Here is a 14882-nt window from a genome sequence, read left to right as displayed (position 1 = left end):
ACCAAAATGACTCAATATTGCATGGTAACCCATGTTGACTGGATGCACTGCCTTAGATTTAATGTGCTTCTTAACTAAGACCATAGCCCCCAACCTCTCCTGTCTGTCCCCACATTCAAATTCAGCATCGCTTATGCCTGAGTGACACCATGTCTCTAATAGACAGGTGGAATAGGACCACGGTACGTCTGCCAGGGGCAAAAGTTGATGACTTTGCAGAGTAGATATCATCTTTAAGGGCACAAAAGGTAACATCGTTGTACATGCTGGCACTAATAACATTAATTGTAGGAGATCTGTGGCTTTACTTAGTACAGGTCAATGTTGAAGAAAAGTTGCAAGTTAGGGTTACATCGGAAAGTGTCTGCACTCCTGCCAGACATGATAAGAGGGAGTATATGATGAGAGCCTTGTCAATCAATTCGGCCTTGGAGAAATTGTGCAGGGCTCATTGAGTAGAATTTTTCTCAGCATGGTCTATGCTTGTTAACAGGAGATTGCTTCTAAAGGGATGGGATAAACTTAAATAGAAAGGATGCAAGAATATTTGCTGATGTTATTGAGGCAATGTTAAGTGGGTTGGAAAACAGCTGGCTTGGGAAGGGGGGGGGGGGGAGGTGAATTCACAGTAGCTGCAGGTAGAGGTGGAAATTATTCTTGCACTGCTTCTATTGGAATGAGCAGCAGCCCAGAAAGCCAGTTTCTGGGGATTTCAGGAACTGCTGGGAGTCATGAAGCAAGTAAATAGATGAGCTGTGTTAGAGTAACTAAAAGTAAGAACAGGTGCATGTATACTTGCATGAACACCAATGCTAGGAGTATAGTAAATAAATTTGATGTATTTGAAGTGTTAAGTTGACATAAATGGACAGTTCAATGTTTGGAGTGATATAAGCACTGGGAAACCAAAAATGAGGGTAGGAGTTTGTTATAGGCCTAATGATTCTGATGAGTACAACGAACAATTATACAGAGAAAGAGTGGGCCAGTAAATCAGTGTCGTCACCAATTCACAAGTCCAGATATAGACTGGAACTTGTGGGTTGGTCAATCACACAATAGCAAGGCTTTTGTGGATTTATTGGATGATTTATTAGAGAGCAACAAGAGGGAGTAACACTCTTGATCTGATTATCAGCAGTGATTACAGTAACCCCCCGCTATTCGCGGTTTCGCGATCTCCGATTTAATATAAAATGAAACCTAAAAAAATGTGAATTTTAAAGCGCCGTGAATATTTTCCGCCATAAATAAACATGGGCATGGCTAAAATTATCTTTCCCGGTCAAAACAGCACTCAGTGGGTGGGGGGAGAGGGGTGACAAAATTGCGAGCGTGGATGTTTCTCGCTAATCCTTGTTCAGTATGTGTTATGCGCTTGTCATGGAAGGTTTCGTCGTTTGCTTTTAATTTATATGCTTATAAATTGAATAAATTTATCAATTTATAAATTGATATGCTTACAAAAATGATAAATCTACTGTTTTGCAGTGTAAAACATACTTTTTCGAGTGTGTTAACGGAAGAAAGTGACTTTATTGTGGACAAGTTCTTTCTAATCCCTACAAAATTATGGCTACAAATAACGAGAGAAATGTGAAAATATCAAAGAAGGTGATGATGACATTAGCGAATAAAATTGAGTTATTAGATAAAATTTCTAATAGTAAAAGTGTCTCCTCAGTGGCAAAACATAAAATCAACGAGTCAACGGTAAGAAAAAATCCGCCGTAGTGTCCGTGAAAACGCGCTAATTGCTTCAAAAATCTGCTCTGTAACTCGTGATTTTAAATTAGAAAAAATGGAAAAAGCTTTAAATCTGTGGATAGAAGACCGAACTCAAAATAAAATTCCGTTAAGTTCACTCATCATTCGTGAAAAGGCAAAACTCCATTATCAAAACTGGTGATAGCACTGGTGGGATAAGTTTTTTGCTAGCAAAGGCGCTGGTTTGAAAGTTCTAATAAATATTACATTTAATATTAAATTGTTTCTTATTTCCATTTTGATGCCTTATGCTTGCATTTCACTACGTACTGTCTATGTACATATAATACATACATAGACAAAATTTTAGACTAGTTTTTCTTATATATTTCATGCTTTGGAACGGAACCCCTTTATTACTATGGGAGTCATAACTCAGTATTCGCGACATTTCTCAGGAACGTAACCCCCGCGAATAGCGGGGGTTTACTGTATTCATGCAGTAAGAATTTACAGATAAAGGAACCACTAGGAGGCAGTGATCACAGTGAATTGATGTGGGATTTACTTAAAGATGTAACTACTATCAGAGGTAAAGGGAAGGGTTCTTGCTTTTGTAAAGGTGATTAGTGGTCTCAGAGATTTTTTAGGTTCTATACAGTGGGACCAACAGCAATTTCTAAATGGCAAGCATTGAAAAAAGTAATTTTGGAAACTACTAGGTTTTTGTTCCAACTAAGAAATACTGCTCTAGGTTTAGGTCCAAATGGATGTCATATGAACTAATGAGACTTGTGACAGAGAAGAAAAATGCATGGGATGCACATAAATTGTCAGGCGACACAGAAGCCTAGGGTAGATACAAGCTAGTCTGTATTCAAGTCACAAAGGAAGTTAGGCAAGCAAAGGCAGATTATGAAAAATCATTGGCAAAGGATGCAAAGAAAAACAGCAAAGACTTCTTTACCTGGCGCCTCCATAGCCAGGTGGGCAGAAGCAGCAGTAAAGTGTAAAGTGTATTGATGTCTAACGGCACCAGGGGTTTCCCCCATCTCCGCGTTGCTTTCATTGTAGGTGTACCAGTTCACTGGGAAGGCCAGAGATTTAAGTGTATGGATTTTGTATAAGTGTAACGTTATGTATCGTTGTTCATCTGGCCGTTTAGCCGCTGGACCCCTACTGAGGCCCAACGTTGCCCACACTTGGCCCCGTGGGGGCAGACCAGGTACACAGTAGTATGGAGCTTTACTCTGGCAGGCCCTGTCACCTACTTTCCTGAGATTTCAGTGGCTAGGGTCAAAGGGCCTATGTAAAAAAAAAAAAAAAATTGTAATGCAACATGCGGCGATTTTCAGGGTAAGACGCTAAGAGATTATTAGAGGCCAAAAGGGCATTGCGTGACTTGATTTGAACAATTAAACTTTTGGTAGTGTGGGGCATACGCTATGATATTTAGTCAGAGTGGGGAGGAGACTGAAGGCTGGGGGGAAAGTCAGAAATATGGGGTCAATAGGGAAGATGGCCCCACCAGGAGGAAAAGAGGGGTGGGTGAGGAGGAGAGAAAAACAGTAGAGCCGTCCCCTCTCCCCCCCCCGCCCAGGAATTGGAGTAATAGCCCTGTGCAAGTGAGCACAGGTGTAGGATCGCCTTGTGGCGTCGGCAGCAAAGCTGCGTGTAGTCCCAGTAGTTGAAGTTTCCAAGCCGTGAAAGTTCGTGATTCCTGGGACAGTCCCTACTTGTCTAGTAGTTAGTACTGTATATCCATTTTTGTGCAGGCGATGCATGAGCGGGTATCCTCACACTCGTCATTCATATTTCCACGTCTCTATCAGATAGGTCGTTGTGCTAAGAGTCCGCGAGGTCCCTCCTTATTGAAGTTTCTTATATTCGGAAGTTGTGTTTTGCACTGGAGGGGTAAGCAGCTCTTTCACGAGTTTCTCATTATTGTGGTTCCCTGTGAACAGCAATTCGTGTTTTGCACTGGAGGGGTAAGCAGCTCTTTCACGAGTTTCTCATTATTGTGGTTCCCTGTGAACAGCAATTCGTGTTTTGCACCGGGTGAACAACAATTAAGAAAAGAGCCAAGACAGCCCAATTTACCAATACCAGCAGGGTAATAGGGGTAAGAAATTGATTGCAAAAGTGAAGAGACAGTGACAGCCAAAGCAAACACGTGACCAAAAAAATCAGAGAATAGGAGAATACTTGGACACACTGAAGAAGAACCTCCTCACACAGCAAGAGACTACACCGATACAAAGAGAGCTCCCAAAGGAAAATAAACAACTGAATCTTCAATGAGGACCAAAGAGCCTTCTATAGGAGTCTCAGAGGGGACAGGAAAGACAGAAATGGACCACCCGAGAAGAAGACAACTGAGTTCTGGAGCAACATATGGAGCAAAGAAATAAGACATAACAGCTGAGCCCCCTGGATAGAACTAGACTGGAAGAAAACCAGTTGATCAGGAACTCCCACAACTGGCAAACCCCATAAATAGATAACGTCCACAACTAGTAGTACAAGTTCATTTGCATACACAATCACTTAGCAGAGCGGTTCCCTAATAATAAGGCACCCAGAGAAATCCCGAAGTTTCTCTCTCAAGGAACTACATATCTGAAGCCTAAAGACCAAGGTACAATAATAAACCTAGGAAAATGCAGGCCAATCACCTGTCTCCCTTACCACCTGCATCAGACCACTTATAGCACCAGAACATAATGGCCGAACAGCAGAAATGATGCAACTGGATGAACAAAGAATGCAAGGAGCAATTAACCATAGATCCTGCAGTTAGTGAGCAAGCCTACAAGAAGTGCCACAACCTGCACACGACCTACATAGATTCCGCAAGGCCTTCAAACTTTGTGCCTCGTAGCTGGCTAAAAGAGATGCTGAAGAGATCTACAAAGTTAATCCAACAGTGATAAAATTTCTAGAAGCAACAATAGTGAAATGGAGTACCACCATTAAAGTCAAGAACATTACAACCAGACTATTCCCCATCAGGGGAGAAATCTTTCACAGAGATACCGTGAGACCACTGTGGTTCTCTCTAGCACTCAAACCATTATCCACCATGCACAACAGCAACAAATATAGATATAACCTCAAAGAAGGAAGAAAAAAACCTGTACACCAGCACAGAACATGATGTCATCCATGTACATGGATGACATCATGTTCTGTACGGCAACCAAGAAACAACTCAAGCAACTACTCTGGTTCACCAAAGAATTCAGCAATGATATCAGGATGGAATTTGGTCTAGACAAATGGAAGATGCACAGATGGCAACAGGGGAAATTAGTTGGCCAAAACTACCAGCTGCAGAATGGTAAAGACATCGACGCCATGACAGAGAGGGAGACCTACAAATACCTGGGGATGATGCAGGCTCATCAGTTACAGCACAAGGAAATCAAGGCCTGCCACACCAAAAAATATCAGACTCAGAAGCCTGCTGAATAGAGGGAACACAGATAAAGCCATAAACACTATGCAATCCCAGTGCTAACATACTCCGGGATAATATTGGACTAACGCCAAGCTGGAAGATATCACAGGAAAGACAAGGACAATTACCAAGAGCCACCAACACCACGCGACTGACAACAGCTCGGAAAGAGGGAGGAAGGGGTATGATAGATCTAATCGAGCAACAGAAATCAGCAATAGCCAGGCTGAACGATTAATTCCAGAAAAACGCAGCAGCAGCACTCTAGAAAGCCATAAGGAAGAGAGACAAGCAGTATACCCTAGTCAGCCTAAGCAGAGTACCCTCCCACCTAGATGGCAAAAACAAAGCTAGAGAGAAGCAAAGAAGACATTCCATGAAGATCACATTGATAAATTGGCTTCCAATGCATGGCTCACAAGTGGGATGCTCTTCCCAGAGACTGAAGGATTCATGCTCGCCATCCAAGACCAGGTAATCAAAATCAGAAACTATAGATAATACATCAATAAGGAGCCTGGAGTGTCAGATAACAAATTTCAGCGATGTCACCTGGCCTCAGAAATTATCAACATATCACCGCAGTATGCAAGGTGATCATCCAGACTGAGTACACTTGTAGACACAACCAGGTAGCCAGGAAAACACATTACAAACTAGCAAGGAAATATCAGTTGATCAAAGAAAGTATACTACATTACAAGTATGAACCTCAGGCAGTACTAGACACCCCAACCCACAAGCTGTACTGGGACTAAGCCATAATAACAGATAAGACAATCCCACACAACAGACTGGACATAACCCTTGTTGACGAGAAGGAGAAGGCTATCTATCTGACTGACAGTGGTGCCAAACACTGGCAACCTCAAGAAAAACAAGGAGAAAATCAGCAATGAAAATCAGAAAATCAGTACTTGGCAGCAATACCCATCGCAGGGTAATCAGAGAGAAATAATATAAGAGCAACAATAATTACAACAGTGATCACAACAAGACGCCCACGACCTCATGCAGTACATCCTCTCTCGAGTTCAAAAATTTAATGCAAGTGCCTCACTCTGACACTAAGTGTAATGTATCAATGTTAGTAGCTTGCGAAATAAAATAGACTCCAGAGCAAATCCTGCTAGCAGACAAATTCAATATCTTAAAAAAAAAGTAAAGTGCAGCCATTATCAACCCACTGCAGGGTGGAAGCCTCCTCAACAATTCATGCTGAGGGAAATGGACCATAAGCTATATCCAAAGCATGGCTTGAGCACGAACAACAGAACAGTGATAGCTACACCAGCATGCTATGTGGCGGAGTTCACCTCCAGGAGGGGAGGTAGTGTTGCTATGTTCTTCAAAGCTGCACCCTTCAAATTGATCAACACTAACTCCATTAATCCAGTAACTCACCAAATTTCAAAGCCCTAGCCATCGCACTGCTCAGAAACACATCCACAATAGATATCTGCATAATATATATCCCGCACAATGGATATCATTACGGAGGCAGCCAACTGGGAAATAACCCACTTTCACCCCTCAGCTCACCATATCATCATTGGGGATTTCAACATCACTCCACAGCTCACAGCCCACACGAAGACCCTTGTTGACAAACTCAAGTCAGCAAATATACACTTAATCAATCTCTGCCCTACTAGAGAAAACCATCTTGACATGCTTTTTTCCTCCTTAGCATGTATGATTGAAGAACCATCTAAGATGCATTACAAATCGGATCACCAACCTATCTACGCAAAATTAATTATTCCTACTCCGAGACCACCTGTCTGAAAAAACGTTCAAATCGCCGTCGTCACCCCCAAGCTCCTTAATGTCCAAAATTGCCTGCAAGCTACCACCCTTATCCCTTGGCATGTCCTTGAAACGTGTGACGTCTCACTTGCTGTAACACTATTAGCAAACTGAGTAAACACCACTGCACAATATTCCGCATCAAAGAAGATAAGGATCTCATGTCACTCCAATACCTGGTGGAATCCAAATGTACACATGACCTTCCTATAAAAGCAGCAGCCACACCAGATCTGGAAAAGAACTCAACAGGTTTCTGACTGGATATCTTATTCAAGAGCACGAGTGCAATTTAATAGGGAGAAATCAAGAGCAATAACAGCACTCCTGGGCACCCAACTTCAAGAAGGGAAAATCCCATAGCTTTCCTAGTCAGCTGGACCCAGCTCAATGGCTACATCATATTACCAGATTTAATATGCCTGCAGGTCAACTAAAATCTCTTTTATGTCCCGACAATGAATTACAACAAGACATCTTGCATTCCATCACCCTCTACACACCAGCTGACAGCAGCGATAAACTCCCTTTCAGCGACAGCAACCACAGGGCCCGACAAAGTGCCACAAATCATGGTAAAATGCCTCAGTACATTCATCCTCCAGCCGCTCAGGTCCATCTTCAACGGAATTCTAACCACAAGAATCTTTCCTAAAGCTGGAATAGCTACCTTGTCAGACCACATCCAAAAGTTAGAAACCCACTCTACCTAAGCACTTTCGGCTGATATCTAACCCCTCAACGCTCCTGAAAATGCTGGAAAAAGTATGCTGCACACCTTAATGAATTAGATCCTTGGAGATAAGCCACCACAGATCCACTACAGCATCCGAAACCAATCCACAGTGACGAACCTCCTTGCAACCACATGTAATATATTGTCCACCTTTGAACAGCAAGAGGAATTCAAATTGAAGTACTTGGACATTGAGGCTGCCTTTGATGACAACAATGTATTGGCACTCCTCCGCTTACTGGAAGACCACTATCTAATCCAAGGTGATATCCTCTGGTTCATAGCATCACTCCTCTATGAGAATGTACTAAAAATTTATGCCTATGGACAATCGCACAAGAATGCGGTCTCTGCTGGTGTCCTATCTGGCTTATTATTTACAGTCATCATTGTGCTTCTTGTCCGCAACAATGAGAAAATCATCACCTAATGCAAATGATATAAAAATTCTAACGCCTATTACTTCCAACAATCACCTTGAGGCTACAGTGTGTGTATCATGTCTCATCAACGTGTGACTCTTACCCCAAACAGTATAGACTCACTCAACCCACAAAAAAAAAAAAAAAAAAAAAAACACTAATGGTGTTCTCTCTCAGACCAACCCCTAGAATAATAACCCCAACACTCAATGAAATCATATCTGCCACTCCTATCCATGCAGATTTGGGAATAGTATTTGACCCAAAACTTTGGTTTCACGCTCATCTAGACAAGCTCACGTCCGGCAAGCCCCATTTAAGTAGCCAGAATTCTGGCTACTTAAATGGGGCTAGCCGGAAAGCTTGCCTCCCACCACATGACAGAACTATAGCCTTAGCTACCTCACTGGTGATGCAGCGACTGCCTGATATAATTGAAATACAACTGATAACTACAATTAAAATGATCACGGGTCAGATCTCAATACCGTGCAATTGGGATTCATGTTACTGGTGAATACCCAAGCCAGAACTTCGGTCAACCGTGATGCTCTGCTCAAGGAATTGGAGGCTTCATATCTAAGACCACTTCCTCCCAAACCAAATGCTACCGGAAGTACAGCAATAAAACCTACAGGAAAGAAGTGTTAGCAGCTCGCTCCAATCCCAGAATCCAATAAGAACAGGCTCATGCACCCTCCACACCACCTGCCAAGCTCTCCTGTGCCACAACAAAATACGTTTGACAGAAGTGCCATTCGTGTATATTATATATTTTTATTGTAAATATAACTGTATGATGTAGCTTGTAAATATAGTTAATAATGTGTAATGTGAGGAAGTGTAATAATATGTTTACTTTTTAATTTTACAGTGTGCACAACTAATTATCCATTCTGATGTGAGCCCCTGGCCTTTGGCCATGACAGGACAGTTGCAACTTCACTTACATCTATGTACATTGTATTGATTTAGTTGCAATAAAGATTTTCTCTCTCATAATAATAAAACACAGTACAGGTAGGTCCCATTTTACAATGATCCACTTTACGACTTTTCACATGAATGATAGTTTCAAAATATTACCTAAAAAAATTGAAAATAAAAAAATACCAACTCAGTAACACATTGCAGCAATGCCCACGAGTCCAAACACATGCTACACATTTCTTTTGTTTTTCGTAGTGCATTGTGGGTGGAATAATAGCGATGCCAAGAGTTGTTTGTGTACAGTGTGCCATGTTGGTTTTGTTGTGAATTTTCCCTCAAATGTGAACGGATTACATTATTAATAATAATAATAATTTTTGTGTAACCTTGAGCTCTTAGCATAGGGCAGTGTCTGTGCCAGAGGGGGACCAATAAAGGGCGTAAAACACTAACAATTAAGGATAAAATGGATGTGATTCATCGAATGGAGTTTGGTTAGAGTTGGTCGGATGTAGGGCATTGAGTTTAGCACCTTCTACTGTATCAACGATTATGAACAATGCTGATAAAATAAAGTGCATACACAGGGATAACAAGTGTGTCATCCTCCAGAACGACTTATTCACACAGTGAGACAATGGAAAAATTGTTAGTATTGTGGGTTGACGATATGAACCAAAATAATGTTCCTGTTACACAGGCAGTAATTCTGGACAAGGCGAAGTCGTTATTTGGCGAAATATGTGAGGAGTCTGGTAGCACTGAAACATTTACGGCCAGCAAAGGGTGGTTTCATCAGTTTAAAAACAGTTCTAAAATTCACAATGTGAAAGTAGTCTGGTGAGGCTGCTATTGCTGATGTTGCAGTGGCAGAAGAGTATCCTTCCGAATTTAAAAGCTTAATAGACAAAGGCAACTACCACCCTGATTTAGTTTTTAATGCGGACGAAACGAGGCTTTATTGGAAAAAATTGCCAAGTAGGACATACATCGCCTGTGAGGAGAGGTCTTTCCCTGATTTTGGTTGACATTGCTTCTGGGTGCAAATACATCGGGAAGATTTAAACTCAAACTGATGTTGATGTACCATTCAGATATGCCTCATGTAATGAAGGGAATGGCAAAGACATGACTTCCTGTGTTTTGGCACTCTAACAAAAAGGCATGGTGACTCGGATAATTTTTAGCGAATGGTACACCTTGTACTTTGGTACAAAGGTTGCTCAGTTTTGTGCAGCAAATGGCTTGCCTCCCAAAGCCATGTTGGTGCTGGACAATGCCCCAGGACACCCAGCCAACTTCCAAGAAATTCACAATGACCATCTGGAAGTTGAGGTTGTGTATTTGCCTCCCAACACAACTTCATTTTTGCAACCGATGGACCAGGGTGTAATTGCAACCTTTAAGGTGTATTATTTGCGTACGACTTTCAAAGATTGTTGAGGCTGTGCAGTCTCATAACCGTGAGGGACTACTGGAAGTCGTATAAAATCTTGAATGCCATCACAAACATTGATTCTGCCTGGAAGGAAGTGTCACAGTCCTGCATGAATGGCATTTGGTGTAAATTGTGGCCTGAAGCAGTGAATGATTTTTAAGGATTGAGCCAGTTTTGGAAGTGGCTAAAGATGTTGTCACTGACAATGTTGATCCGGATGATGTTGACCAGTTGCTGGAGAATCATGGTGAGCCACTTTCGAGGGAGGAATTGGAGGAACTGACTGTGCAACTTCAACAACATGAGGCTGACACACCAGATGGAGTGGAAGAGTTGGAGCCAATCAGAACATTAAAACAAAACATATTCAGAGTGCTTTTGACAAAATTCATAGTGCATTTGACGAACTTTGTGATAATGATCCTCACTGCAAACATGGCCATGGCACCCAAAGAGGTGTCAACACAATGTTGAAGCCCTACTATAAAATCTTGGAAGAAAGAAGTAGGAAGTCACGCCAGACGTCAATGCTACAACAGTTCTTGACAAAGAAGGGAAGGAACTCTCAGAACCCGATGATCCTTAGCCAGGAACCTCCCATTAATGTCGCCCCCATTACGCCATTATCACATAAAATATCAGTGAAGTAAATACGTACTCAAGCGATGACTCTCCAGGACCAAAGTAAGTTAAAATTTTATTTTATTAATTATTTTATGTATAAGTATAAATAAAACACGTGCATTAAATGTTTAAAATATTTAATTATTTATAAAGAACAGAAATATTAGTATATACTTGGGAAAATTTTGGAACCTCTCATTCAATTACATTATAATTTGGTCTTGTTTTACAGCTTTTCATTTTACGACCCTGTTTTAATGGAACCTAACCCTGCTGTAAAACGGGTTCTACCTGTATTTTCCTAATTTTTTTATTCAAAAATAAGTTATATAAAATAGGTATTGCAATGAATTAATAAAAGATGAAATATTGGTACTCCAGACAAGCAAACTTCAAAAAACATCCAAATTTTTTTCCAGATATTATAAAGAAAAATGACACCTGTCATGTGCTGCACCACTGTTTAAAATTTGTAACTATGTCAAAAGTAAAATTCAATAACAACAGATCCTTAAATAAATGTGTTAAGAGTATCACATAATATATTTTACAGCAAAACATTTATAACAATGTAGAATAATGTAATAATGTGAACCATTTCATCATTGGTTTAAGTCAACCAAGACAAATTACATCATTAAATCTCAACTAAGACAAATCACATGATTAAATCTTAACTAAGACAAATCATAGAAATGTCATAGGAACATACTGAACCTGTACTTAGAATTACTATTCTAGAAAATGGACATGGTAAAATTTGAAAGGAGCATATTTCTAGGGAAATATGCTCTTTGAAATTTGCAAGACACATTGCATCAAAGATAATCTTAAAAGGAGGGGAAAAAAAAAAAGTTTGAAAAAACATAAAAAAAATATTAACTTTGGAGTGAAGCAGAAATGCACTTTACTGCTACTACTTTTTACAATTTTCATAGATTGTTTAATAACAGAACATAAGTTATTGACAAAGTTTAGCACAGAAATAAAAATTCGGCATTATTTGCAGATGTAATACTGTTAAGACAGTAGCCTGCAAAGTCTTCAATAATTTCTGAAGAAAGGATAAAGATTGAAGAGGATGTGGCACAGGATTTAAAGTACATTGTTCTGATAAAGTACTATTTTTAAAAAAGGACCACGCCACATGGATACCTACCATTTGTTTAAAATCACTGTTAATGATGAATGGGTATTATAAAATTAATTTCGTGCAAGTGGATCAATCTGGAATCAATTAACATGCATAGTTAATCCAAATTATCATACTAGAATGTAATTTTTTTGGTTATGCCAAATAATGATTTATGAATAGATAATACCTCTAAACAGGGTACTTCTTAGAACAAAAGCCATGTTTATACTCACAAAAATTATGTTAACAAAAAATCTTACCTTCTATGTATCGATGTCCCATGTTGTCATTATGTTTATCTATTCCCTTTTTGAAGTCATCTTCTGATTCCATTTCAACATATGCTTCACCACTTGGCCTGCCTTCACGAGATAATGTCATATGAATACCATCAGCACCATTTCTTATCTTGCAATCTAAAAATCAGTAAAAGTAATTTTTTAAGTTAGAATTTATCACAGAAAATTAAAGACCTAATTCTTCACTCCCACCAGAACTCTTTTTAACTAATGTCCCTGACATTAACTTGCATATAAATCAATATTAAGTGTAAACTCTTAAAGGCAGTGTTCAAAAAGTTACATATGATGAAGAGGTATTCTGTTGATGCAATGGTTTCAATGAATACAAGATTAATAAATTAGGTATGACTAGGGCTTACAATACCGGGATCCCGGTCATTTTTTTCTGGTATTGATACAAAAAATACCGGTTTTTCGGTACTAATTAAAAAAAAATAATTGATTATAATTTAATCACATAAAGGTTATAAAACCACCTTTATGTGATTATCACGTTATCTCTACTAGCAAATGTTCGATAACTCATCGCTAGGACACCATGCAACATTGCAACTTGTCCACATTTCTCGGAAAACTTCATGTCTGATCGTATCATAACTCCCAAGTTCCGTTCCTCCACTACTGAATTCAGTCCAACTCCACCAAGTGTATAAGTTATTTTGGGGTTGCTGTTCCCCAGGTGTAAGACTATTTTGCTGAATTAAAGCATAGCTGCCACTTTTCTGACCATCCCAGAAGTCTATCCAGGTCACTGAAGAAGCTCTGCTTGGCAGCAATCATTAACTACTCTACTGATCTTTACATCATCTGCAAGTTTAGACCTCACACCCTCCATCCCTTCATAGATGTCATTTAAGATAATCAAAAACAACATTGGTCCCAATACTGATCCTTGCGTAACCCAATTAACCCAATTAACTTACATTAACCCAATCTGAGGAATAACCATTTATCACAAACCTCTGCCTGGTGCCCTCAAGCCATCATGCTATTCTTCTAAGGATTTTCCCTATGATTCCAGCCTGCTCCAACTTAAAAAGTACCTACTCATGTGGGACTGAGTCAAATGCTTTGCTGAAATCCAAATAAACAATGTTGAAATTATTCCCAAAAGTCCAGTTCTTGAGTGACCCTGTCAAAATAGCTAACCAGATTAATTAAACATGATTTTCCCTTTACAAAACAATGCTGTATATCCTACAGAATTCCATTTCCATCTAAATGATCCTGAATTCCACCCTTGATCATTGCCTCCATGATTTTCCCTACTACTGAATTTAGAGTGGCTGGTCGGTAATTTCCCGTTACACTCCTAGAACAGCCTTTATGTTCCAATTTACACCAATCCAACAGAATCTCTGAGTCCAGTGATGCTCTCATAACTAGCCTTAATGGTTCAATGCACTCAATCGCCACTACCTTTAAGATTACAGTAATACCCCGACTTACACAGTTCTTGATTTTTTTCGTTTGGCAACACTGCCGCCCACTATCTTCAAGGTTGTTTTTCATATGTTTTCGATATACGGTGCGACGGCAGAAAGTGAGAGCGAAAGATCAACAAAATTCAACTTTGCTACGCATGAGCTGCACACATATATAAGAATTTGTATTCCAACTGTCATATTTATGTGTGCATTCGAATTCGTTTTCAACGTTTGTCGGAAATTACATCGTTTTCACGAGAGAAATGTATCGCATCGGTCGAGCCGTATACAGTCAGTCCTCGTATAACATGTGTTTACACTACACAAATTCGATCATACACTATTTATAAATACAGTAATGATATCTTATAACACGAACCGAATTGGCTTATGCACGATTCGCCTTTGTGTTTACAAGAAATGGCAGTCGAATGTAGAATCACCCAACCGAACGCAACATGATAGGAATGAAGAGGAGATTCTGAAAATGTATTTGTTTTAGGGGGAACACATTTCACCATAATAACGTAAAAACCAACACAATTCCAGCTATCAGTATGCAATTAGATCGAGTTTACTACCAGTTTATAACAGATTCCACTAGCAGAAACGCAACTGGATTTTTATTGTTTTATGGTAGTAACACCTAGAAATGTGAGGTTTTTTTTTTTTTTTTTTATGAAAACCCCAAACACGAAAGGTATCAAAACCTATAGTACTTAGTACCGTGCATGGGTTGAAGGAAAAGTATGGGGGGGGGGGGTGCCGGAAACTTTGCTCTAGAGACTAAACATGGGTTTCACCACTTCAAGCCTCCAATAAGCAAAGTGGTGGTATTTCACCGGTTGATGTTAATAGTGTGTCTCAGCCTTTACGGTGTTGTTTATTCAGT

General features: G+C 39.8%; 1 protein-coding gene across 2 annotated transcripts in view; it reads right to left on the bottom strand.

Annotated features, from left to right (window-relative positions):
• LOC150083780 (heterogeneous nuclear ribonucleoprotein H2-like) overlaps positions 1 to 14882 on the bottom strand; it is a 166577-nt gene that overhangs the window by 129844 nt on the left and 21851 nt on the right. The window contains exon 3 of one of the 2 annotated variants that reach the window (XM_090377485.1): positions 12522 to 12677. In XM_090377485.1, the coding sequence (XP_090233611.1) occupies positions 12522 to 12677 (156 nt within the window). Of the gene's footprint in view, positions 1 to 12521; positions 12678 to 14882 lie in introns of those variants that run through there. The other variant, XM_090377486.1, reaches the window with a different exon arrangement.

The sequence above is a fragment of the Mastigoproctus giganteus genome, chromosome 7, assembly GCF_048544385.1.
Source record: "Mastigoproctus giganteus isolate SK-2022 chromosome 7, ASM4854438v1, whole genome shotgun sequence".
Classification (NCBI taxonomy): Eukaryota; Metazoa; Arthropoda; class Arachnida; order Uropygi; family Thelyphonidae; genus Mastigoproctus; species Mastigoproctus giganteus.
Note: the sequence above shows the minus strand (reverse complement) of the source record. Positions and strands in the feature narration are given on the sequence as shown.